Source organism: Artemia sp. Qi Xiang Cuo, chromosome 7 (assembly GCF_049724085.1).
Source record: "Artemia sp. Qi Xiang Cuo chromosome 7, ASM4972408v1, whole genome shotgun sequence".
Lineage (NCBI taxonomy): Eukaryota > Metazoa > Arthropoda > Branchiopoda > Anostraca > Artemiidae > Artemia > Artemia sp. Qi Xiang Cuo.
Window position 1 is genome coordinate 54,261,429 of NC_142800.1, and position 24,566 is coordinate 54,285,994.

General features: G+C 36.5%; 1 protein-coding gene across 3 annotated transcripts in view; it reads left to right on the forward strand.

Annotated features, from left to right (window-relative positions):
* LOC148950433 (uncharacterized) overlaps positions 1-24,566 on the forward strand; it is a 75,355-nt gene that overhangs the window by 10,459 nt on the left and 40,330 nt on the right. For all 3 annotated transcript variants that reach the window (XM_089091604.1, XM_089091605.1, XM_089091607.1), the window contains exons 2-4: positions 6,618-6,845; positions 12,503-12,578; positions 23,823-23,994. In XM_089091604.1, the coding sequence (XP_088947730.1) occupies positions 6,618-6,845; positions 12,503-12,578; positions 23,823-23,845 (327 nt within the window). In that variant the 3' untranslated portion in view covers positions 23,846-23,994. The remainder of the gene's footprint in view (positions 1-6,617; positions 6,846-12,502; positions 12,579-23,822; positions 23,995-24,566) is intronic.

The following is a 24,566-nucleotide window of genomic DNA, read 5'->3' on the forward strand; positions in this document are numbered from 1 at the left end:
ATCATTTCCCCAAACATCCAATCAAGATTTTTATATAGCCATTTTGTTCAACTTAGTTAAAAGATCTGCAAATTATGTCTTTGAGGAGGACACTTCCCCCACAGCCCTCAGGGCAAGTGTTGTCAGTTATGCCAGGGGGGTGTATAAGGTTTTTATAGTAAGCTTTGTCGTAGAAACTACACAAAGGGCTCATTCGATTCGAGATTCAAAGTGCTAGTGCCCTTTACAATAGTCAAAAGTGATTGGGTGGCAATTAACCCCCTTCTCACGCCTGCCATTTTCCCAAACGCATACAATAAAAATTTTGTTCAACGTAGTTGAGAGTTCTGGAAATTTTGTTTTTGAGGATCAAAACCCCCCCCCCCCATAGCCCTCAGGGCAAGGGTTGTAAGTTATGACCTGGGGGCATATAGGGTTTTCATAGAAAACGTTGTAGAAACTTCAAAAGGGGCTCAATCGATTGTAAAAACGTGGGGTTTTTCCACGGATGAATTTTCCTTGGGGAGGAAGTTTCCAGGGAGTGGAGTTGTCAGGGGAAATTATACACTGGGGGAATTTGCCAGAATTCCTATACAAAATTCTTTGTATATGTCTTACTTTCTCTTTTTGGTCTTAATTTTACGCGTGGAGTTGTTAAGGTTAACTGTCGTGGGTAAATCTTCACTGGGATTGAATTGTCTAGTAGATATTTCCGTGGGGAGGGTATTTCTCCGTGGAGGTGGGGCCAGATTTTCATGGAGCCAGAGGTGGGGCCAGATTCCATGGAGGGGGGGGGTCCAAAAAGAATGCTTTCTTCCTGAAGAAGAAATTCTGGCCTACACCTGAATTCTTTTTCTTATTTTGTCATCCCTTGGTTTATCCCTCTAAAATCCCCCCTCTATGCTTTGATCCATCAGCTTTGAACTCATATCTGAAATAAAAATCATTAGATAATATTACAACTGAACTTTCACAAATAACTTTGTCTCTCATAAAATTTTTAAAATGTATATCACGGTAAATAAACTAATGTTGTGGGTTTGATTTTTCTTCCCCAGCGTTTTTTCAAGACCTCTTCTATCCCCCAATTAAACGCTTAGAAACAGACCACACCAAGGAATGGGTTTCAAGTAGGAACCCTACTAAATAGGGGGTTGGTTAGACCTGCTTTTTTCTTCTTAATTCTTGTTATTTTATTCCATTGTCTAATATTTGATCTTTTTTGTGGCCTTGACAAGTTTACATGGAGCTAATTTGTGTTTACAAGGCTAGGCTATAATGTTATTTCATTTTATAATTTGACTGTAATTTGTAGAATTCTGATTGAGTTTATTACATCAGACACTTACAGTCTTCGCTTTCAAGTAGAATTTCTAAAAGCAAAGATCCAAAACTAAAGCTATTGTCCAAATACAGATCAATTTTGATTTGAGTTAGAAAAAAATGGAAAGAGAGAAAAAATCTTAGTTGCCATGTCTCAACTGACAGCAAAATCATACCACAAAATAGAAAACAATGACCCTTACCTTAAATGACCTTAAATCGCACTAGCCAGCGATAAGGACGAATCCTGTAGACGCTGGTCAATGATGATGGTGGCTCAGCTCATCGGGCGCATCCCAAACTGTGCGCCATGGCTTGCTGCACCAATCTCCGTCAACAGCTGACTTGAAGGCTTCAGTATTAGGGGACATGACTGCATTCTGCCTAAGGGAAGTCCATAGGCCAACCACATGGTTGCAGAAAAATTTGTTTTGCAGCCTGGTCTTAGTGCGTTTCCGGGAGAGCTTTAGGGGGTGCCCTCTTGTTCTTGACAAACTATCTAACTGGAATAAGTCAGGGATGATATCGTGGTTGCAGATCAATTTGAATGTCATCAATACATCTCCTGGCTTACGTCGGTATGTGAGAGATGGTATTTTGAGCCTCTGAAGTCTGGTAGAATATGGCAAATTTTGAAAACTCCTTATGCATTTCGTTGCTCTCCGCTGCACCGATTCCATAATCGATTGGTCAAGCTTGTTAACTGGCGTGGCAATGGACATCCCAAATTCTAATTTTGGTCGGATCAGGCCCTTTAGGAGCTTAGTAATCACTGCTGGAGATCTACTTCAGAACGATCTCTTTATTATACTGAGAGTTTGGTTGGCTTTGGCTACTGCAGACTGCGTGTGTAAGTTGAATTTAAGCTTGTTATCAACCAAGACTCCCAGATCTTTTTCGCAGTGACTGGTTGTAAGTGGCTGTTTAAAACCACAATTGGATTCCATAAAATACTGGCTGAGAGGGTTGTTTGCTCCAAAGTGTATGACCTTGCATTTCTGGATATTAAATTCTAGTCGCCAGGTTTTTGCCCACGTTGAGAGTGCGTCGAGATCTGCTTGGATGTCTTTGGTACTTTGGGGGCCATAAATCGGACCGATTATTTTGGAATCATCAGCATATAAGCAAATCTTATTCTTTATGATTGAAGATGCATCATTAATATAGATGTTGAATAGAGTTGGGCCCAAAACCGTGCCTTGGGGTACTCCGCTTTCTACATCTGCTGATTCTGAGAAGAAAATTGATCCACCATCACCAAATACTCTTACCACCTGCTTCCTGTTGGTAAGAAATTGCATCGTCCAATTTATGACTTCATCGTGGAGGCCTATTGCGTGGAGTTTAGAATTTAGCCTCCTATGACATACTTTATCAAATGCTTTCGCTAAGTCTAATAATATCATATCAACTGGGGATCCCGCGTCCATAAGTTCTGTGACATGCTCGTAAGCATCAATGAGGTTAGTATCAACTGATCGACTGGGGCGGAAGCCATGCTGGCTAGGAGATAGTAGCTTGTTTTCATTTATGTGTTCAATAATGGCTGAATTAACTATGCATTCAAGAAGTTTTCCCACTCCCGAGGTGAGACTAATTGGTCGATAGTTGCTGGTTTCATCTCTGCTGCTTCCTTTATGAACAGGTGTAATGTAAGCTTCCTTCCAATCTTGTGGAATAGATTTAGTATTTAGGGACTTTTGGAATAGTAGGGTGAGAGGCTGTGATAGTACTGCATACGTCTCCTTTAAGAGCCAAGGGGGCACTCCGTCAGGTCCTGTTGATTTATTTGGGTTAATCTTCTTTAGTCGAGTCTCTACATCTACCTTAGTAATATTAATGGGCGGCATACTTTTTTGAATTTCGTACTGCGGGGGATCTGGAAGTGGGGCATTATCTGCAACTGTGAATACTGAAATAAACTGCTTATTTAATGCATTAGCTATCTTCCTTGGGTCACAGATTTTAGATCCATCTTGTACAAGTTGAGTGACAGAATGCCTTCCAGGCTTACCTAATGACACATACCTCCAAAATTTCTTAGGGTTAGTTTTTGTTGCAGCTGCCACTGATTCCTCATACTTCTCGGTGATATTTCTGGAGAGACTTCTAAGCTTGTTTCGCGCCTGCTTATATTTTGTGTAATAGTCAGCCTGGTTTTGATTCTTTGTGTACAGCTTCCAGTATTTCTTTTTTCTGTTCCTAGCCATTTTTATTTCTTTTGTAATATACGGGAGGGTTATTGGTTTCCTTTTCCATTTTGTAGAAGAGTGATTTTCAATAGCCTTCAGTAATATTCTTTTCGTAGTTGTCCATGACTCTTCCACATCTGTATTCTCAATGAAAGACCAATCACATTGAGTCAGTTCCTGACAAATTAGACTGTAATCAGTGTACACATGTTTTGTAAATTCTAGTCTTTGGGGATACAGTCTAAAACTGCAACTTATGACAATGTGGTCACTAGCTCCAAATGGTGGTAGGGGCTTGATGCTTATTATAGACTCTTGGTCTTTTGCTAGTAGCAGATCAAGTAGTGAAGGGTTCTGGCTATTTCTATATCTTGTCGGGAAGTTAACTGCCTGGTACAAAGAATGATTAAATAGGCACTCCAGGAATGGTCTTATTAAACTATTTTCAGAAAAACCAAACCCATTGACCCATTGAATATTTGGGAGATTGAAATCACCAACAATAATTATGTTTCCTCGTAGCTTCATTTTAATATCAATTGAAGTACTCATAGCAAGTAAAGAGGATTCAAGGCTAGGGGAACTGGGGCTTCTATACATGCAACCAATGTAAAATGGCCCACAAGGCAGGAGGACAGATATCCACACTTGTTCAATATATGGTTCATAATCTGAATTAATATCTATGCTTCCTACCTTCAGAGAGCTTTAGATGTACAGGGCTAGTCCTCTTCCTCCTTCTCTAGATAAGTTGCTGACCAAGGTATAATCGGGTATCTGGATCTGGGTATCTCCAAGAGGAGTGTTGGTCCATTTAGGTTTAATCTTTCAGAAAGTGTAATCGTCTGCTTTTTCCGTCGAAACGGCATATTTTATCTCATGGAACTTTGACGTTAAACAATCTACGTTACTGAAGACAACTTTCAGACCATTGTTCATCCAATGCGTGCAACTTTTATTTGGGCTATTATCCAGATCATTACATTCCCCAGACTCTATGCTGCTGTGGTTTGAAACGTCACTCATGAAAACAGTCTGCTCAGAAAGAATACAGCTTACTGATCTCGCACTGTAAAAAGATTCACTTGATTCATCAATAGTACTTATTTCAACATTAGAAGACACAGGGCTATTTACACTACTATCTATATTTCTTTGAGAATTATCTAGATCGTGTCCATTGCAGCTGGTGCTGCGGTGACCCTTGATTACTTTACCTGCCATATTGGTGCAATTTTCATAATTGGAGGGGAGAGAGCTAAGATGCCTGTGCAAATGTTTATCTTGTCTTTACAAAAGCATCACATCAAAGCAAAATAATATATATTCACAAAGTGCATATTATTATTGTGACTCACCACGTTAACTTTCATCTGTCTTGTTGTTGATAAATTTGTCAAAACAGCAGGAGTAGAGATGATGTTAAGGAAATGTGGGGTTTTTGACAAGTGTCACCTGCAGGACTGCGCTTAGGCAGGACTGATGCAGTCTTATTATCGTTGTTGCAGAATATGGTACAATTACTTGTATCCATTTGTAATTTAGTTGCTTTATATATTATAATAATTAAAAAACTTTTTTTTACAAAATAAGTTTTAAAAAAATAAAAAACCATTAAACCAAAATGAGCAAAAATAGAATCAAATTATCTACCAAGAATATAACTACCACAAATTAGAATCAATAAAGAAACGAACCCCAAAACAAACAGAAATTAAATAAATATGAGTCAAACTCACCTTTCAACTCTGCTGGGAGTTTATTTGCACGATAGATATTCCCAAGACCAAATATAATAAACGTCTAAAAACGAACTTACTTGATTGTTTCAGCTCTCAGACGTCTTAAAGACAAAAGCAGTAAGAATCCACAAATCTTTTTTTTCGGTCTTATAGAAAGCATTTTTGAAATTTCTTGTTCTGTGATGCATACCACGCGAATTTGTTGTCTTGATGCGAACTCATGAATTGTGAAAAAAAATCATGTCTACGAAAAAAATTGCTTTCTGTGGACACCTAGCTTATGGTCTCTAAAGATATCACGAATATATAAGAATATTCCATGCTTGCTGCTTAGATGAATGTTGATAAAACCGAAAATGGTTGATTTTTCATAGAGATATGTATATTACTGTTGCTAATAGGCAATTAGTCTGGGATTGTCCTAATAAGAACCTGCTCAAAGACTGAGTCTTGGTATAGTTAGCCAAAGGGTGCATGTCCTGTCCATCACTCACAAAAATGTTCCCATGCCCCACCGGTGGGGAATGTGCCCCACTCCGGAAATCATAGCTTTAGAGCGTTAATAAAACAATTCTTTTCATATGAATGACGTCACACTCAAATGCATTTAAAGAGCAAAAAAATACCTCACCGTAATGATGTTATATATTGTATAAAAGGTGATGTATGGTGACAATTTTTCTCATTAGATATTTCTAGAGGGAAACCCTTTATGCATAATGTTGACACAGAAATTTTTGAGATTTTCATAAAGGCATATTCATAAAGACCATATTCAATATAATGTTGAAGTTATAACATCTTTATTATTAAATATTGGCAATAATATTTTTTATTTGTTTCCTTTTATTTTTTTATTTATTATTCTTCTGCTCCTCCTCCACTTCATGCTCATTCAGTTTATCCTAGATTGGAACCTCAGATTCTAAGATGACCTTCATGGATTCTTTCAACAGTTTTCTGATTTCAAGAAGTACCATGGGCGCCTATTTGGGGGGGCCAGGAGGGCTCCTGCCCCCCCCCCTGGCTGAATGATGCTACCTTATTTTTATACTTTTGTTCTGAGATTTCTATTATATAGCATTAAAAGTGCCAATTAGATCAGGTTTGCTCCCCCCTGGAATTCAGCTTATGGGCGTCCATGGGAAGTACTGATTGTGGGATATAACGTCAACCCTCCAGAGACAGAAAATATCCCATTTCCTTTTTACAGTAGAAGAAGGATGTTAGAATAAGCATGAAGTTTAGAAATTTTATTTTTTACAGTTTTGGTTACTGTTGAGCCAAGGCTTACAGTTTGTTACCACAAACTGTTTTTAAATATAAAATTGTATCTAACCTTTGCTCCATTCAAATGATTAGTTTTTGTTTTCTGTTTCAGATGATACCAGACGATATCCCATTCGTAACAAATGGACGGATGAAAAAATTGTACAACCTTAAAAAAAAGGCCAGGTCATTTGACTTACAGATATGCAAAATTGTTGAGACTTGTGCTGATAGGCAAATTATCAAGGATACAAAATCCCAATTGGAGAAGAATTATGGAATTATGTGGAGTTGTAATGCAGAAATTAATAGAGTAAACAACAGAATAGTACACCTTACGGTGAGTAGTAAGAGTAATTTTAACTATTTACGTATTTCATGATTTTTTATTATACCTATCATTAGAACCAAATATGCTGACGGGTTTTGAACTCGGGTGCCTGTCAATCAAATCAGTCCATGTGGCACTACTTCAATGAAAAAATGCTTTTTATTTGACAAGCCTGCTTTTCTCTTTGGTTTTTGGATGTGTGTAACTGACAGGGTTGCCTCGGAGTCGTATCAAAGTACTGTTCTAATAATCTATAATCAAAGGAGTAATTTTTGAATACTTTCTGCAAAATTATTTCTTTTTTAATACTTGTTGTTAAAAGCAGCGCCAATTTAAAATTTAATATCCAAGAAATCAGCTTCCTCATCATGGGTGCCAATATGGGGGGGGGGGGACCGAGGGGGTTAAGCCCCCTCTGGCAAAATGATACCGCGTTATGTTTTTATATTTTTGTTTTGATATTTCTATGATATAGCATTAAAAGTACCGATTAGATAAGGTAAGCCCCCCCTAAAATTTAGCTTATGGGCGCCCATGTTCCTGATTAGTAATCTGTTTGATATTGGCTAGGTATTTAACATAATAATTTCTGCCCAGCCTGCCTTATGCTAAGAAATAATTTCCAAGATTTTCATCGCGCTTTGGTTTACTTGGCGTTCTTGAAGTAACTGTTTTTCTAAAGAAGATTTTCAAGGTTTTCAAAACAAAAGCCAAACTTTGTATCTCTAACTTATCATAGGTAGCGCAGTAGCGCAACCTAAGTTAAGAATGATATTGGCACAATGTGTGATTTTTTTTTTCTTCTTCTTTCTTATCTAAGAAGCTGTCGTAGAAACTTGAAAAGGGCTCATTTAATCCGGATGGGGCCCATTTAATTGGAAATTAGGAGCTATAGTGCTCTTTTTAAAAGTCAGAATTGATTGGAGGGCAGCTAGTCCCTATTATTCCTAAAACAAACATCCAATCAAAATTTTGAAATATCTATTTTCTTTGGCGATGTTGAAAGGTCAAGTAATTATGCCTTTTGGGATGTTATCCTTCTAGCCCTCAGGGAAAGGGCTCTTGGTTGGACAATTGGTTCATTGTTAAAATATAGTATATGCCACTGAAAAAGGTATGCATGTTTGGCGTTTATTTTCGCCAAATACAAAGAAAAATCAGTCAAGTTTTTCAGGAAAGGTGCAGGGGAGCGGTGAAGTAAATCAAAACAGCTGTATGTATACGGTTTGTTAAAAGGGTGTAACTCAGGAACTATGACCTAGTTCTATTCCTAACACAAAGACTGGGTAAGTTTTAACAGGCTTATTGATTAAATGTATTCAGCAAAGAAAAATGTTTTAACATTTTCTTTTTCCATTCATTAAATTTTATCCATATATTTTCTGTATTTTAACACTTTTTAATGGAAGGTCTCAATATCACTGTCTTGGATGCAGCTTTTTGAGGCTGGGGCCAGCATACTGTTAGATTTTCTGCAGTCCATACTTTTTTTTTATCTATATTTAATAGTATATCAACTTTTCATAACCTTTTCTTTTACCATTCCCTAAATTTTAACTAAGTATTTTCTGTATTTATATTATTTTAACTTTTGGTTCTTTTTAAGGAGATGTCCTCCCACCTTCTTGAGGATCGGGCCCTTTTAAGGTTCTGGACCGATGGGGAAGTCTCTTTAAGTCCCTATTCTGGGGCACTGGCCGTTCTTTCTTTATTCTAAGGAATTGTAAATTTGTCTTTTTTTGGCTCATCTTCTTTGTCTTGTCATGTCTTATGGTCGAGGTGGCTGGATAAAATTCCTTTTTGTTGAAACGACTAATCGTTTTAATGATTTCATCTAAATACATATAGTGGGCAGGGGCTAAGGTGGGGTTGGAAGGGCGAGGAAGGGAGGGGAATTTGAGTTTTGATGAGTGATGGAGACTGGGTTTTTAATTATTATTTTTCTTATATATTTTATTTATCTATAATAATTTCTAATTTAGTTATTTATTTATTTATCTATTTTTTTCTTATGTATGTATAGGTTATAGTTTATTTATTTTTGGTTTATTTATAATAGTCTTGATTAAATTGTTGAGGTCTAAGTAAACAGTCGAGTTAATAGGTGAGTAGTTACGTGGATTTTCTCGTAATTGCAAACCTTCATAGGTTTTCTCCAGCACGTAAGTGTTGTTTAATCTATTTATCTGTTGGTAAACTTACGAACTTATGAACTGAAATTTAAAACTAATACAAAAATAAAATCCCACAAAATAACTGGGTTTGAATTAGACCCCGGCGCCGCGCCGATGAGGGAAGACCGGTGGTGGCGGGGTCAAAAACAGCGCGCCGAGCCACCGGTAAGATGTCAGCGGCGCGCCGCCGGCGCGATCAATGTTGACCGCAAACATTAATGGTTTCATCAGTCTTTCTCAAATCACAGCTTAAATTTAAAACAGATTCGAGCCTATTCAAGAGTTCAAAACTTCACAAGTCGCTGGCTGGAAACTTGTCTTCTTTGTTATTCATCAAGAGAAGTAGAAATCTGGTAGAAACGAAATGGCTGTGGCGTTTCAGAACCCTTGCATATTAGTTGAAGTGTCTATTAGCTGTGTATTCTTAACATAAATAATTATCAAAATTAGTAATTTTTTTCATGGAGCATTTGGCCTATTGCATACAAAACTTCAAATACTGTATCACCAAATTTGTCAGTTATCTGGGTAAAAACTTTGAATATAAGTTTGAACTTATAAGCTTAATTTTTTCATAATGCCCTTTGCCAATATCTGCTTTGTCAGCTTTAAAACAGTTGAAATGGGTGACTTTGATGTTGATCGTTTTTTTTTTTTGCTCTTTTAGATTCCTAAAAATCCTTCCTTGTATTAAAAACGGGTTTTAAAAACAAAACAAAAATACATCAAGTATAACTCACGAAGATCTTGTTAATTTTTAAATTATCATAGGGGTTGGATAAATATGTTGTACGGAGTATTTTTGCTTGGCTTCTTCTTTTAATTTACATATTAATTTTCATGTGTTGATTCATATTTAAAACATTATCCAACTGTTGAAATATACCATTCATAAAACATAAAACAATTTTTACAATGCACAAAAGAACATACAATTGCAAGCAGACATACATGTAAAACGCAAAAACACATCAACCTGTCCTACCAAATTTTTCCACAATCATTTATAATTATTTAAATAGGATAACTTAAATTTTCACCTTAAAAAATAATTAAGCATCAGCTCCTAATGACGAAAGGTGGATGACCCACCTCAGCACTGAAGGAAAATGGAAGTTAATTTCCAATCAATGGGCCAGTCTCAATCATTTAACTTGTTCGAACTTAAATGAATTTATATAATGGACGATATCAGAAAATTGAACAGCTTTTCGAAGAGCAAGCTTAGCAATTCAACGTCATCTTGTATGATTCGAACATGTTTCTCAATTATAATTAAACTAAAATGAAAACATTATGACGTTAAAAACTTTCAACTAAGACAGTGAACATTCAGAAATTTTCCTTAGGGGTATTCTCATTGAATTTTCTTTCTTTAAAGATCGTGGCAACGCGTGACGGGTTGTGTGGAGGGACAAAAAATCTAGGGGTCAACTGGTCGAAAAAATTCCTTCAGTCTAACTTGGAAGTCTATTCGAACTGCGGAATGTGGCTGTAATTGTCATGAATAAAAATCAACTTATCCACTTTGTGTGGACTGAGTCTGCTTTCAATTAGAAAATTAAAGATATTATTACTTGAATATGATGATTCCCTACCCCCCCCCGTTCTGGATACCACCGGGATAGGATACCGTCTCTGCTTTAAAACTAAAAAAAAAAAATTTTTGGCATCCCTGCTTTCAATAAAAAAAGAAAAAAACAAAGTACTATCACTTAAATATAATAACTCCTTATGCCCCCACCTCTGGACTAAAAAAATAGTTTTTTGGCATCCCTGCTTTCAATAAAAAAAAATCAAGGTACTATCACTTAAATATAATAACTCCCTATGCCCCCCTCTGGATACCACCTTGATAGGATACCGTCTCTGCTTTAAACTAAAAAAAAATTAATTTTTTGGCATTCCTGCTTTCAATAAAAAAATTCAAGATATTATCATTTAAATATAATACTTCCCTACCCCCCCCCCCTGGATACCATGCACCTTGATAGGGTACCTTCTCTGCCTTAAATTAAAAAAAAATTAATTAACTTTTTAGCATCCCTGCTTTAACAAATAAATAAATTTGACATACTATCATTTAAGTATAATATTTCCCTACCGCCCCCCCCCCCCCCTCTGGATACCACCTTGATAGAATACCGTCTCCACTTTCATTTAAAAAATAAACTTTTTGGCATCCCTGCTTTCAATAAAAAAAAATCAAGGTTCTATCACTTAAATATAATAACTCCCTATGCCCCCCCCCCCTGGATACCATCATCTTGATGGGATACCGTCTCTGCTTTAAATAAAAAAATAATTAACTTATTGCCATCCCTGCTTTCAAAAAGAAAAAATTCGAGGTATTATCATTTAAATATTATATCTCCCAGCCCCTCCCCCCTCTGTATACCACCTTGATAGGATGCTTTAAATAAAAAAAAAATAACGTTTTTGCATCCCTGGTTTTATTTATAAAATTTCGTGCTATTATCAGTTAAATATAATACCTCCCTATTTTTAGGGTAACTTACGTTTCAATCTATATTCCCCAGCTTTGTACATAGCTTCGTCTATTGCTAAATTCTGTCTCAATAGAAGGTTTTTTTTGGGGGGGGGGAGGTAAAATATTTTTCAGACAGTTGATTGTATTTTCTTTAATCTATCAGGCATTCGACAATTGAGTATTAAACATTAAAAAAAATCTTATCTAAAAACAGCAAAATAAATAAAAATTCTGCAAACTTACAATTCAGCTGTAGAAACGATCTTTCTGCTATCAATTTCAAAATCAAACTATATTGAATGTTGCATTCTATAATCCTACTCAACTTGGAAATAAAATTCTTGACTACGAATGATGTAAGGAATTGCAAGTGGGAAACTGGATTCCAAATTATTTAAACTCATTTCATAAAGACGATGCTTCTTTTGTCAACACATGGAGAACTGTGTATATTGCAATATTTGCAATGCAATTGCATATTGCATCTGTCTGGTTTTTATGCAAAGCAACAAAAGACGAAAATTAACGAACCAGAGAGTAGTGAAGAATTATGGTATGCAAAGTAATATTTGGCAGGGAAAGTCACTGGTGATAAATCGCTAGGGGTGGCACCGTGATTGCGTGATTTTCAGGGATTCGGGAAACCAAATTTTTTTTCGGGTTGACGCATAGATTTTCGGAAAATACTCGAAAATTTGGGGATAGTGCAAGCCCTGCTTGATTTCTAATCAGGAAAATCGAAATAATAAATCACACGAGAAGGAAAAGCTCCGACTTTGTGGTTGACGCAATAAAGAATTGCTCCAAAACTAATTTAAGGTCGGCCGAACGCCGCCGCCTTTGCCGGTGGCGGTGCGCCTGCATTGCGCCGGCGGCGTTGTGACACTTCGATGGCGTTTGACCGGACCTCTTGTCGGTGGTGTTCGGTCGATCCGCCGGCTTGGTGCCGGGGTCTAGTTTGAATTCCATTTATTTAAAAATATTTTCTTTGTTTTTTCAAGGACAAAACCATTGATGATCTCCGAAGTGAATTCAATGTTCTTGAAGGATTGTTCCCAGAGGGTATGACTAATCTAGGTAAGCTTTTACTAATTTAGAGCGTAATGCCTCAATTGCAAATAAACTGGTATAGTTAGTAGCCAGTATTATCACAGCGATATCGTATAAACCAAACTCTTTAATAACCAGTGATAAATTTCACAAACATACTAGACATTTCAGTCACAAATGCAGTGACCATCATCACTTGTAATACTAAACTAAACCGATTATAAACAGTAATTAAACATAAAATAAAATACACTATATATTGTTTAATAATCTTATTCCTTCCAAAGCAAAAACAGAAGGGAGTCTCTTTGACCTTCCTGGGTCTGGTCCGTTTGCATTGAATGGGCTAACACTTAGACAGAGGTTATTCGCATTGGGTAAAATGAACGTCAGTCTATTTGATTTTGATAAATTATCGTTGAGTTCAGACCAAATTCACCCGTGTCTCTATTTAAAGCAATATTCTTGAAAAAATTCTCAATTTCAAAAGTTTTGCAAAAATTTTGCTTTAAACCCTGGTGCTTAGAAATCAAAGAGACATTATCGAATAAAATAAAACGGTCTGGAAAATTAAAAATAATACTCTGAAAGGGCTAAAGTGAAATTTTTCGGCTTAGAGTTTTGCTTAAAGCCGACAAAATGCTGTAATAATCTCATTTATAAATTCTGGTTAATGCGTCCCACGTATGGGCTTCTGTAAGCACATGGGTTCCGATAGATCCCATTTTGTTGCCCCAATGATGTTAGATGCTTCCCAGAATTTAGTAAATAACCCAAAGTATTGTTACTTTTTAATGCTACATTTAGACCGTTATTCTGTAAAATTCTTTTAAAGTTTTTAACATAGTCCGGGTAAATATAAAACGGAACAAAAACATCCTTCTTCCGATTTGTCTCCAAGACTTCCTTTGAAATCTAGAAACTGTTTTCTTCTTTTAGAAAAAATCAGATTAATTAACCACTATGGATACATATTACTTAATAGTAATCATAGTCAGTGCGCTAGCGCTGCCTAAGTAAAGAACGATGTGGGCACAATGTTTTTTTTTCTCTCCATACCCGGAACTTCGTATCGAAGGAGTTGTAGAAACTTCGAAAAGGGCTCATTCGATTGCAAATTGGAGTGGCTAGTGCCCTTTTTAATAGACAAAAGTGATTGGAGGGCCACTAGAACCTGTTAGCTGTTAGATAACAGCTTCTTGTTCTAAGAATTCAATTCAAAATTTTACAGTTGGGCAAAATTAAATATCAAAATTGGTATAGGGGAGATCGGCCCACGTTTAGCCAAAGCAAACAGTTCCAATATAAAAATCTATGGGGCTTCTGGTGGATTATAAAAGCTCTGACAGGTAGTGTATGTTTTTAAAATGTTTGGCCTTAATTAATACTTTTACCAAAAATACCAGATTGGATCAGGTTTTATGGTGATTAACTCTGGAATTTGTTGAATTTTGTCTGAAAGTCTCCGCCTAATTATGAATACTAGAAAACTCGCGTTGTAAACTCACATTATATTCTCTTATTATTTGCCTGCTTTCAGCAGGTTCCGAGACGTGCCATCTTCACCAGTTTGCTGTTAGTATTTTTTTATCCTTTGGAATAGTGAACTTCCATGTTTGGCCGCAATACCCAGGGTAAGTTCGGCATGCCGTACCAAGGTGTCCAAAAGTAGGCTATGCTTGTAGAAGCTGTGTAAATAGCATATTTATGTTATGCTATTTATATGTAAATTGCCTTAAAACTCTCAATAGGAACGCCAAAAAGTACAAGCCTATGACGGACAACTGCTTTCAACTGTCACAGTGTAGGAGCTTTCTTTAACAACCTGGATTGAGGCCTATATAAATACACGTTCAGACCACAAGACATTTGAAATTTTGACGAATCAGGTCTGGAAAAATCCACAAGGCTGGTAAAATTTTTACACAACGAGGCCAGAAGTAGGTAGGTAAGGTCACGTCTGCAAAAAGAGGTCAATTGGCCACTATTTGTGCTGGTGTTAATGTGTTGGGAACAAAGTACCTCCTCTACTTGTTTCTCCACAAAAACAGTGTCCGGAAATTTTACTCAGGAGAGTTTTACCAAGAATCATCACGATCAGCTCAGAAAATACTTCTGGCTGAATGACTGCCTCTCATTCTTTGCTTTAATTGCAGCATTTTATCAATCAAGTCAAACCCAAAAAATCAACAGAAAAAAAATATGAAAAAGTCAGAAGTGCTCACTGACACCCCCATGAAAGAATGCATTACTGCTAGGATAAAAGCTGTATCTGCCAAAAAGCCCTAGTCCTGGAACGGAAGAAAGTCATACAAGTGAAAAGACTAAAAAGCAAAAGGCGTGTCTCTCGCAACAGGAGTCATAGTTAGTGACGATTCTGACGTAGATGATCCTGCATACAACAACTCTTCAGACCCCAGCATAGACATTGAAGAAGAGCCCCCTACCAGCAGCTTCTAATTTGACACTGAGAAAGTCAAGGCTGGTGATTACATTCTGATTGAGCTGAAGAGCAAGAAAGGAAATTCTGTTCACAATATTATCATTATCAAAAAGTAGCAACTGAAGAGCTTAAGGAGGGTGACTTTTGGAAGGTGACTGGAGTAAGATACTTTGCACTAACAGACGAGATGGATACTGTCTTAAAAGACAGAAGTTGAAATAAAACTGCTACCACTGGAAGGTAGAACACCAAGATTAGCGGAGCGACTTACTTTTGGTGTTGATCAGTCAATGTATAATTTGAAATTAATACTCTTTAGTTTTTTTTAAACCTTAATGAAATTCATTTTGTAGTTTTTTATGCTGACCATATTCTTTCTTAATTTGATAGCCGAAAAACAAGCTTTAATGTTCCCCTGGTCACTTTTCTTTTTCTTTTGTCATGCAGCCGAACGTAAGCCAGAGACGACCGAACCAGTGCCGGGGTGATCCAGGTTTGGCACTCTTGACCACTTGGATAGAGAGGCATCCAGGTGGAGAAATGACGGAGTATTTCTAATTGTCTTTTTCAAGGATGGTGTTGAGTGACTTATTTTTGCTTTGACATGCTCAGCAACTTCTTATCGCTTGAAGCAATTCATAGAGAATTAAACAAGTCAACATTGAAGATCGAAACGTAAATGTTAATATCGCAAACGATATTTGGAAATTTCTGTTTATTTCTAGCTTTTTTAACCATCTACCAGGTAACATCCAACAAAAATTTTTAACATACGAAAAGTTCTCGCTCATATCTATCGTAAATTTGAAGTTCTAGGGGGGGACAGCTGCCCTCCCCTGCCCCTCGTCCCTACGCCCATGGTTTACGGATGTCTTCATTGGATACTCGGTCGATGTAGGTGATCCCTGCTATGCGACGGAGACAATTAGTTTCAAATGTGGAGATCCGTCTTTTGTCATCACCATTAATTGACCCATGTTTCACTTGAATGCATAGCAATGGAAATTATGAGAGAGTTCGCCTTCAATGATTTTGACAGTAATTTAAATTTACTTTTCCTAATATAAGATAGGCACTTGAAGCTTCTGTCTGCAAGGCCCAGTCTATATCTAATCGATCTTGAGCAATCGTTGTTAGAGGTTAAAAGACTGCCGAGGTAGACAAAAGATTCTATATTTTCAATTTGCTCTCCTTTTGTGGCTCTGGTTGCAGAGTCTTTTGATACCCGCATGACTTCCGTTTTTGTTGTGTTGACGACCATCCCAAGGACTTCCGTTGCTGACATTATCTCGTTTGTGTCTGTTTGGAGCAGATGTTCACGATGTTGTGGGAACGCTAATTTGTTGACAAGTTTTCCTCCAATGGATGCACCGCCTGTGGTTTTGGCAAGTGATAAAGCTGCATTTTGAAACAGATTAAATTGATGAGGGGATAGGAGGCAACCCTGAAGAACACCTTCTGACGGCTGGAACTCCCCTGTCAGTCCCTCAGAATTAGTTTTGCAAGCTAATGTTGAAGTGAATCAATAAATTAGGATAGATATTGGTTTTACATTAGTTTTGCAAGCTAATGTTAAGCAATAAATTAGGGTAGATGTTAGTTGGCCTCCCTCTGGCAATTCAGCGTGTGCTCAAGTGGCGGTAGGGGAACACCCTACAGATTTGTAGGGTACCTCCACAGAAGGCAAGGACCAAGGGGGGACCTTGTCCCTGGGGGGTCCTTAACAGAAACTACGGTACCATCCCCCGGGGTCATATATACAAGCGGAGGAGGAAGAAGACCCCTCAAATGTACACTCAAAAGGGCCCACTGGTTTGTCCGCAAGTCCCAGGAGTTACAAACCTTCTCCCAGTAATGGGTTAAATTGCATGGTGATGCAGAACACCATAGCATGGGGTATCCTCTATTGAAGGACAACTGTGGCAGGGCGCAAGATCCAGGTCTATTGACAACGGCCTCTGCGAAGGGCTACCTCTACCCTTTTGGGGTACCTGCAAGACTGGAGACCTTGCAGTCAACTCTATTCTTACTTGAGGAGTGGCACCCCTCAAGGAAATTATAGCCTAGTAAAAGACAAAGTATTCGCAGGGGATTCTGACTAATATATAATTCTTCTGAGCTTGGTATGTTGTCACGGGCGTTTTCAAGCTGAAAAACCTCTTCCTCGGTGATTTATCTATTATTAACTGTCTCACCATAGTAGCATAATATTTGTAGGCATGAATATATAATGAGTCGGTGGTAATAGGCTCGAGATTGTCTGTGCAGGATTTCGACTCTTGTTGATAGAAGAGCATCGCCAAGTGCTGAAAACCATGTTGTGACCAAGATGGGCCTCTAAAGAACATGAAAATTGGAACTTAGAATGTTACGACGTTAAAAAATGACTGTCGTATCAACATTTTGACTGACGAATACAATCGATTCGAACTGTAATTTATTAGGAGTTTCAGAAACTCATATCCCAGGTGTAGGAAGTATGAAATTAGGTGATATAGAATTTGTTTACTCAGGTAGGAAGGATGGGGCACATAGAGAGGGAGTAGGGCTCATGCTGAATAAGGAAGCTGCTAAATCTTGTTTAGGCTGGGAATGTATTAATAATAGAATACTAATTGCTCATTTTATGACTAAGAAGTTCAGGGTATTAGTTATAGTAGCATATGCCCCTGTAGAACCGACTGACGGAGATACTAGTGACTCGGACAAATTTTACCTACAGTTACAGGAGCAAATAGACAGGGTCCCAGGTAGAAATATGATATTTTTACTGGGAGATTTGAACTCCCAGATTGGTAGAAATTGGGATAGATGGTATACCGGCCTAGGTAAATTTGGTGTAGGAAAAGAAAACAGTAATGGATATAGACTTTCGCAATTTTGTAGGTATAGTAATCTAGTTATAACCAATACGGTGTTTGGTCATAAAATGGCTCATAAGTTAACATGGTATTCACGTGATGGTAAGACAGCAAACCTTATTATGCTATTGTAAACCGAAGACTGGCAGAATCAATACAAGATGCTAGGGTATATAGGAGTGCCGTTATTGATGTTAAGAGTAAAGATCACCATCTAGTAGTGTCAAGGGTTAATTTAAAGCTGAAATATCGGAAGGGTAACTACCTCCCGGGAAGTTATGATGCTGGTAGACTCCAGGATGAGAATTTGAGAGAAACTTTCCAGGAACAGTTGAATACTAAACTTGAGAATTTAAAATTTTATAATGTGGAAGATGGTAGGAATAATTTTAGAAGAATAATTTGTGAAGTTGCTTATGGTGTCGTAGGGAAGAAAGTGATATTAACGATTTATTCCACATAGTTTTTTTTCTTTTGCTTTATATATTTTAATGAGTTGTTTTATATAATATTTTACCGGAATATGCATAGCTTCACATAATATTTTGATGGGGTTATTAAAATTAATGCGTGTCTGTGGGGGGGGGGGGGTTGAAGCTACAAAAACTAGGTTTCTAGGCCATTATTTTCATTCTTATTATGAGAAGCAGTTCAGGTCGTCGACTTTTTGTCGTAAAGTTCAGCAGATAGTTCCAAAATAAGAGCAGCGAATTTAGTTTCTTCAATTTATATCATTTACAATAAAATGAAACGAAAATAAATTTAAAAAGGGTTTTATTTCTATTTTGTTTTATTGCAAAAAATGGCAAAAAGGCCTTAATAGCAGCAAAGGGTCAATAGATCCTACGAGAAAAAGAGGAAAGTTTGGGAGATTGTGAAAGCATTAATGAGTGCTGAACCGTGACAGGGTATTAGGAAATAGTGGGTGAATATTCAATAATTCATAAGTGAAGAACGGTTTATAAGTAAATTTATTAAAAAGATTGAAAATTAATCAGGAAACATGTCCTAACAGCAGAGGTATAGGAAATCGGATGTGTATAATGCGTCATCGTAACTTTAACAGGAGTATGGAACAATTGGGAAATTGTTTGTAATTGTTAGTATTGTCAGTTGTTCAAACGGATGTCAGGGTATTTATACCCGTGAAATTATAGTCCGATATCTGATTAGGCTTAGTTTACAATGTTTAAAGTTAAATTTTTAGCCCTTCTTACAAGCAAGGAAAGCACGAATAAAGGATTTTGGTGAAATTGAAAATTTCGGGGAATTTCCACTACAAAACAAGACATAATATAATATAATATTTTCTTCTATATAATTAAGCAGAAAAATAAATATCCTCAAATGCTCCATGGCCTGTAATTATTGGACAAGATACATGTTACTAACAGTAGCCAAAAAAGCATATTATTGTCAGATCACTCAGCAAAATATTGACCCCAACCAATCATACACTAAACCCAGTTAAAAAAGAAGAAGAGCAAAGTAGAGAGAAGCTAATTCTTGTTTTGAGTTTTCTTTAAAGAGGTCAAACTTGGGGCTGAATAAAGTAGTATATTCCGCACAATATATACAAAGTTAGAGGATAACATTCTTACCTTTGGAATAGAGTGAAAAGAATTTAAGCGTGTATGTATTTATACATTTATTGGCCTTCATACAGTAAAAATACATCACTGATGGATTAATCAATTAATTTAGTCTCGGTAGGCAACCATAAAAAGGGATCGAGCCTCGGGCCTCAAAGGCCCATAGGCTCCACACCTGAAAAACCGCTATGCTTAATTGGGGGCCATTCATGGAATTGACCCCACACTCTTACCATATGTTTTTCTAGTTGTCGGACCTTCCCTTTATCATCAAGCTTGGCATCAATGTTGTAGAATATTTTAGATCGGTGGTTTATCATGGCTTGTCATTGTTCCATCAGATGCCTTCTTGCTTTGCCGGCGGCCATCTCGAAGTTTTGGCAAATTGGAGACTCAGTCGTCTCTATTGAGGATAGGTTCTTTACAAAATTTATAATTCCTGTTATAGCTTCTTTGATCATTTGTATATCAGACCTAATCAGTCGTAGAATGCATTTCGCCTCTGTGGATCATATGCTTGACTCATTTTAGTGTAGATGGTATTGACTATTTAGTCAAGTTTGATCCCCATTTAAGTTCTTTTTGTCTTGGGGAAGAGTGGTAACTTTCGTCAAAAGAATTAGTCTCATCTTCAAAATTTTATGAGCCTTCCGCCATTTCTACCTCCAGGCTCTTGGAGTCCGCGATTGTTGACAAGAATTCATTGTTACCTTGCATTCGTTGACTCCACGGATGGGGATCTTTCATCCCTAATTTTTACTATTTCAATTTCAATTTTCCCGTTAAAATCAGTTTAATTTTTTTTTTATCTGAACCTTGGTTTCTGACCTCCAATTTAGGACTCCTACACACGACAAAGTTACTTATAGGCTTGAGTTTGGGCGCGGCCTTAGGAATCCCCTCCACCTCTACACTTAACCTTAGTCATACCCTCTGGATTGCCATCCAATGGTCATAGGGTACATGCGAGATCATTGAACGTCTCACGGGTTAGTCTCCTAGGTGGAGAGCTCATGAGAGCTTGAGTCCATCTCCAGGCGGCGGCCTTGGGCGCGGACAACACCCAGTTTTATCCCTGTATCCTTTTCGTAAGTCCTCATCTAGAGCTTGACCGTGGCAACAGGTCTCTTCACTGCTTTCTTACGTTTCAGTTATTTGACCCTCAAAAATATTCCTCACTCATCGCTTCATTGGCCAAGTCAAGGTCGAGAATAGCCCAAATTTTTGGGGGTGGTTTAGCTTAGCTGTACCTGGTCCTCACGTAAGGGCATGATTGCGGATTCAGCCAAATGGACTGGAGGGGACTGGTCCGGAATATTTGGACGTCTCTGTCCTCCACCTTTTAGTTTGCCCCCAATTCTCCTCTGTAATTTCTGGCTCCTGACTAAGGAGTACATCAATAAGCCTCCTGATTTGTCTTTCATTTTGTTCTTTTCATTTCTGGCAAGGGCTCTGACATCGTTCCTAGAAAGGTTACGAGCTCCGACATCAAAATCACACGCCTATTACGCAAGATATATCTACAGCTATATCTACGCAAGATATAACTCAAATTAACTAACTCATGATATTTTTCGGACTATGTAGGATTCTAAAAACTACCGTTTTTCTGACAACACGGACCCCCTCCCCTCCAAAATATATAAATGAAAAAGATAATGATTACTTAGTAGAAGGACATTAAATGGCTAGCCTACAAAAAAAAGAACAAACACACATACTAATTTCCAAATTCGCTCTTTTACTTCCTTAAAAAAAGTTTTAAAATCATAGAATATTTCATTGACGAGTAACAGTAATGGATAGGTCAGCTGTTTTAACAATCGACACTAGAGAAGCTGTCCCATATTTTTTCTAACTTGCTTGAATTATTAAACAAACTTTAATTTCAGGAAATAATACTTTTTCCTTCTTTTTTTTTATTTAAATTCTTAAAAAAAGTCAACACTTCTTCTAATATTTCGAGATATCTCCTCATGATGAGGATGTATCCAACTTTCCTGATTTGTCAGACGATATTTATTATTAGGAAAGATAGAGGCTAGTATGGCTTTCTTAAAAACATTATTCATGTCATAGTCAAAGGTTTCATTCTCCTATTGAAAGGAAGTAGACTCTTGAAACGTACAAGCCTCTTGAAAAATTTTGACTTGTCTCTTTTCCCGGAGTATTTTCTATTCTCCTCATTCAGTTGCTGGATAGGTAGGGTATCGGTATGTGGTTATAATGTATTTATTAGTGAAAGCTGGAATGACTTGTAAATTCGGAATATTTTAAATACAATGATTTTTGTGACTTTACGTTGGATTGTTTCTATGGCGCGTAGGTTTTCTTAATTTTCTACAACCTTCAAAACGTTGCTTTTTAATCGTTGTTTCAGAAATAGTCCCTTATTTTTTAGCTTTGTTGCTAATGTTTGTCGTTTTTATTGCGCTGTGGAATCTTGTCTATATTTTATTATTCTTATTTTGTTTAACTGGACGTCAGTATTATGTTTTTTATTAGTTGTCACACACCTTTTTTTTGTAATGATTATCAAGTGTGGTTTTATAAATTGTTGGTAAAATTTTATACTTGAAATACAATTCGAATGCACTGACACATAAACCTAAAGCCTTTCATTTCCCCCAAAAACAGTAAATTTTGGCTATAATAGGAATTGCACTATATTCTAACATATATATCGCCTACAGCTATTCTACAGTTTTGTGCTATTATTGTTTTTTAAATTGTTATTTTTTTTTTTTTTGTGAAATTTTACTTTTTGTATTATTTAAATAATAAAATTTTTTATGTCTTTAAATATTTATTCTAAGTATGTTGATTCGATTAATAAAAATAACTCATAATTTATGCATAATAATTTTTACGTCTTTTTATTTTTAAATTTTAAAAATATGTTATCCTGAAATTCAAAATATTTAAATAATAATTGAAAAAAATACAGTAAACACGATTTTTTTTTGTTTCAAAAATAATTTAAGTATATTTTGAATTAATATTATTAAACTTAATAAAAAAACTTCCCCAAACACATACACAAAAGAAAAAAAAAGAAAGAAAGTCAACATACAGTCTCACTCGATAATAAAAAATCAAGATAGAAGAAAAAATAAATAATGCAAAAAATCATGGATTATGGATAACTACTGATTTTATGTTCTACTTAAAGTAAAAAAGGGGGTACTATTTTACCCCTCGGCAAAAAGTTTATTTTAGTGACATCAAATAATCCTAATTTTCACAGATGAGCAGGTTAGCTGACTGGGGGGTCACTAGAAGTGTTCACTTCATAGAAACCTAAAAATTTAATTTTTAGATCAATTGGTCGAAGAGAAACTACTGTTCAGAGTTTAGGGGGGAGGGGGAGATCATCCAATTAACGCTATGCCTCTAGTCTCAGGGAATCTAAGAGTATATTAACTGATTTTATTTGTTTCACCCACCTTAAAAAGAAAAAGTATAAAACTGAAAATAGTAATTTCGCCGAAAAAATATAGTTCGTTCAAACAAGAGCTATAATCGAGCTTTGATTTAGAGTTTTTTACGTATCAGTTTTTTCTTTAAATTTATTATTATTAAGTATTTTGTGTAGCTTTTTCCGTAAACAGGTTTTAAAGCTAATTTTCGTTTGTTCAAAGTATTATTCAGATGATAATATTGTTAGTTTTTTAATAGTGAATTAATGCTACCCAAGTGTTTCAATGAAGTAATGAGCATCATGTAGGCCATAATCGTGAAATGAGTCCTTTAATGTGTCACAGGTCATTGACAATCCCGAGATCAGAATTTGTGCTAGCTGACGCAGTTTTGAAGAACTTTTGAATTTTGTTTTGCTATTCGTATAATCGTATTAGAAAAAGACTCGCAGTCCGTTTCCTGAAAAGAAAGAATACAAAATCAGATTGGATTTTATGGTTAAAAGAAACTGCCGGAATTTTCGATCATGCTTTAATTTTTTTGCTCATTTTAACCAAACCTATTTACAGAATGGTGATGTAGACCTCAGTGCACGTTCCTACAAATCAGAAAAAAGTATTTGGAAAAGCAAATAATTAGTGGCATAGTTTTCCCTGGGGGTCTATTGAACCGAGTTTACGGGCAAACCTATATTCCTTAAGCCTATGAATGTGAGTACCAGGGCTGTCCTCCGATGAAAATCAAAATCACTATACTTTTAGTGATTTTTTGCTGGTTTACTGATTTTCTTCAATAATCTAGTGATTTATGTGCTGATTGAGTAATTTTTATTTGTTTAGGCAACATAAAAAATTACTAGAAATAGTGATAAATCACTAGGTATGGCAACCCTGGGGAGTACATTCTGACCACACATAATCAATTGTAAAAAAAAGGTAACTTTATTTCCTTGTAGTGACTTTGGCGGAAGTGCCGTGACTTGTGATTACACCAGCGCAGCCTGAATTCACAGCAGCAGTTGGTAACCCCTTAGCCTTTAATTGTAAAACAGAAGTACCTGACCCAACTTTGATTACCGACCTTAAGTGGATTAGCCCAGAAGGACTAGAAATTGGTGTTGGTGACAGGTAATTAAATTTATTATTGTTGCCTTATTGCAACAACTATGCAATATTTACCATTTAAAAAAATCAACCATACTAATGATTAAATAAAAAATAAGTGATTTTGATTGAAAGAAAGGAGCAGTGTTAAAAATGAAAACGAACACACATTTATTCCGTCTAATAGGAGGGGGACTGCCATGGTCTCAATCCATCATTGGTTACGCTAAAGGTTTTAGTGCTTTAAGAAATCTTTTGTTCCAGTCCAATATGCTTTGCGTTTCAGCCGTCGTTATCGAAGGATTGGGACATAAAGTCACACTTTAGCGTAAAGAGAAGGGGCAGCCCCCATCATATATAAAACAATTTCTGTTGGTGTTAATGTTGCTCCTTACTTTCAGTTGAACAATTTTTTTTATCGTTTAATTTCTGATAATTTTTCAAAGTATGCCCTGGCCTAACAAAGGTATGGTGTGGGCTACTGGCCCCGTGAACCCTCGATTTCTTGCTGTTGAATTACATACATAAGTAATTACAATTAATTGGTAGCGTTCCACTTCTGTTGATATATTTTACTACTTAAGTATCAAAATATT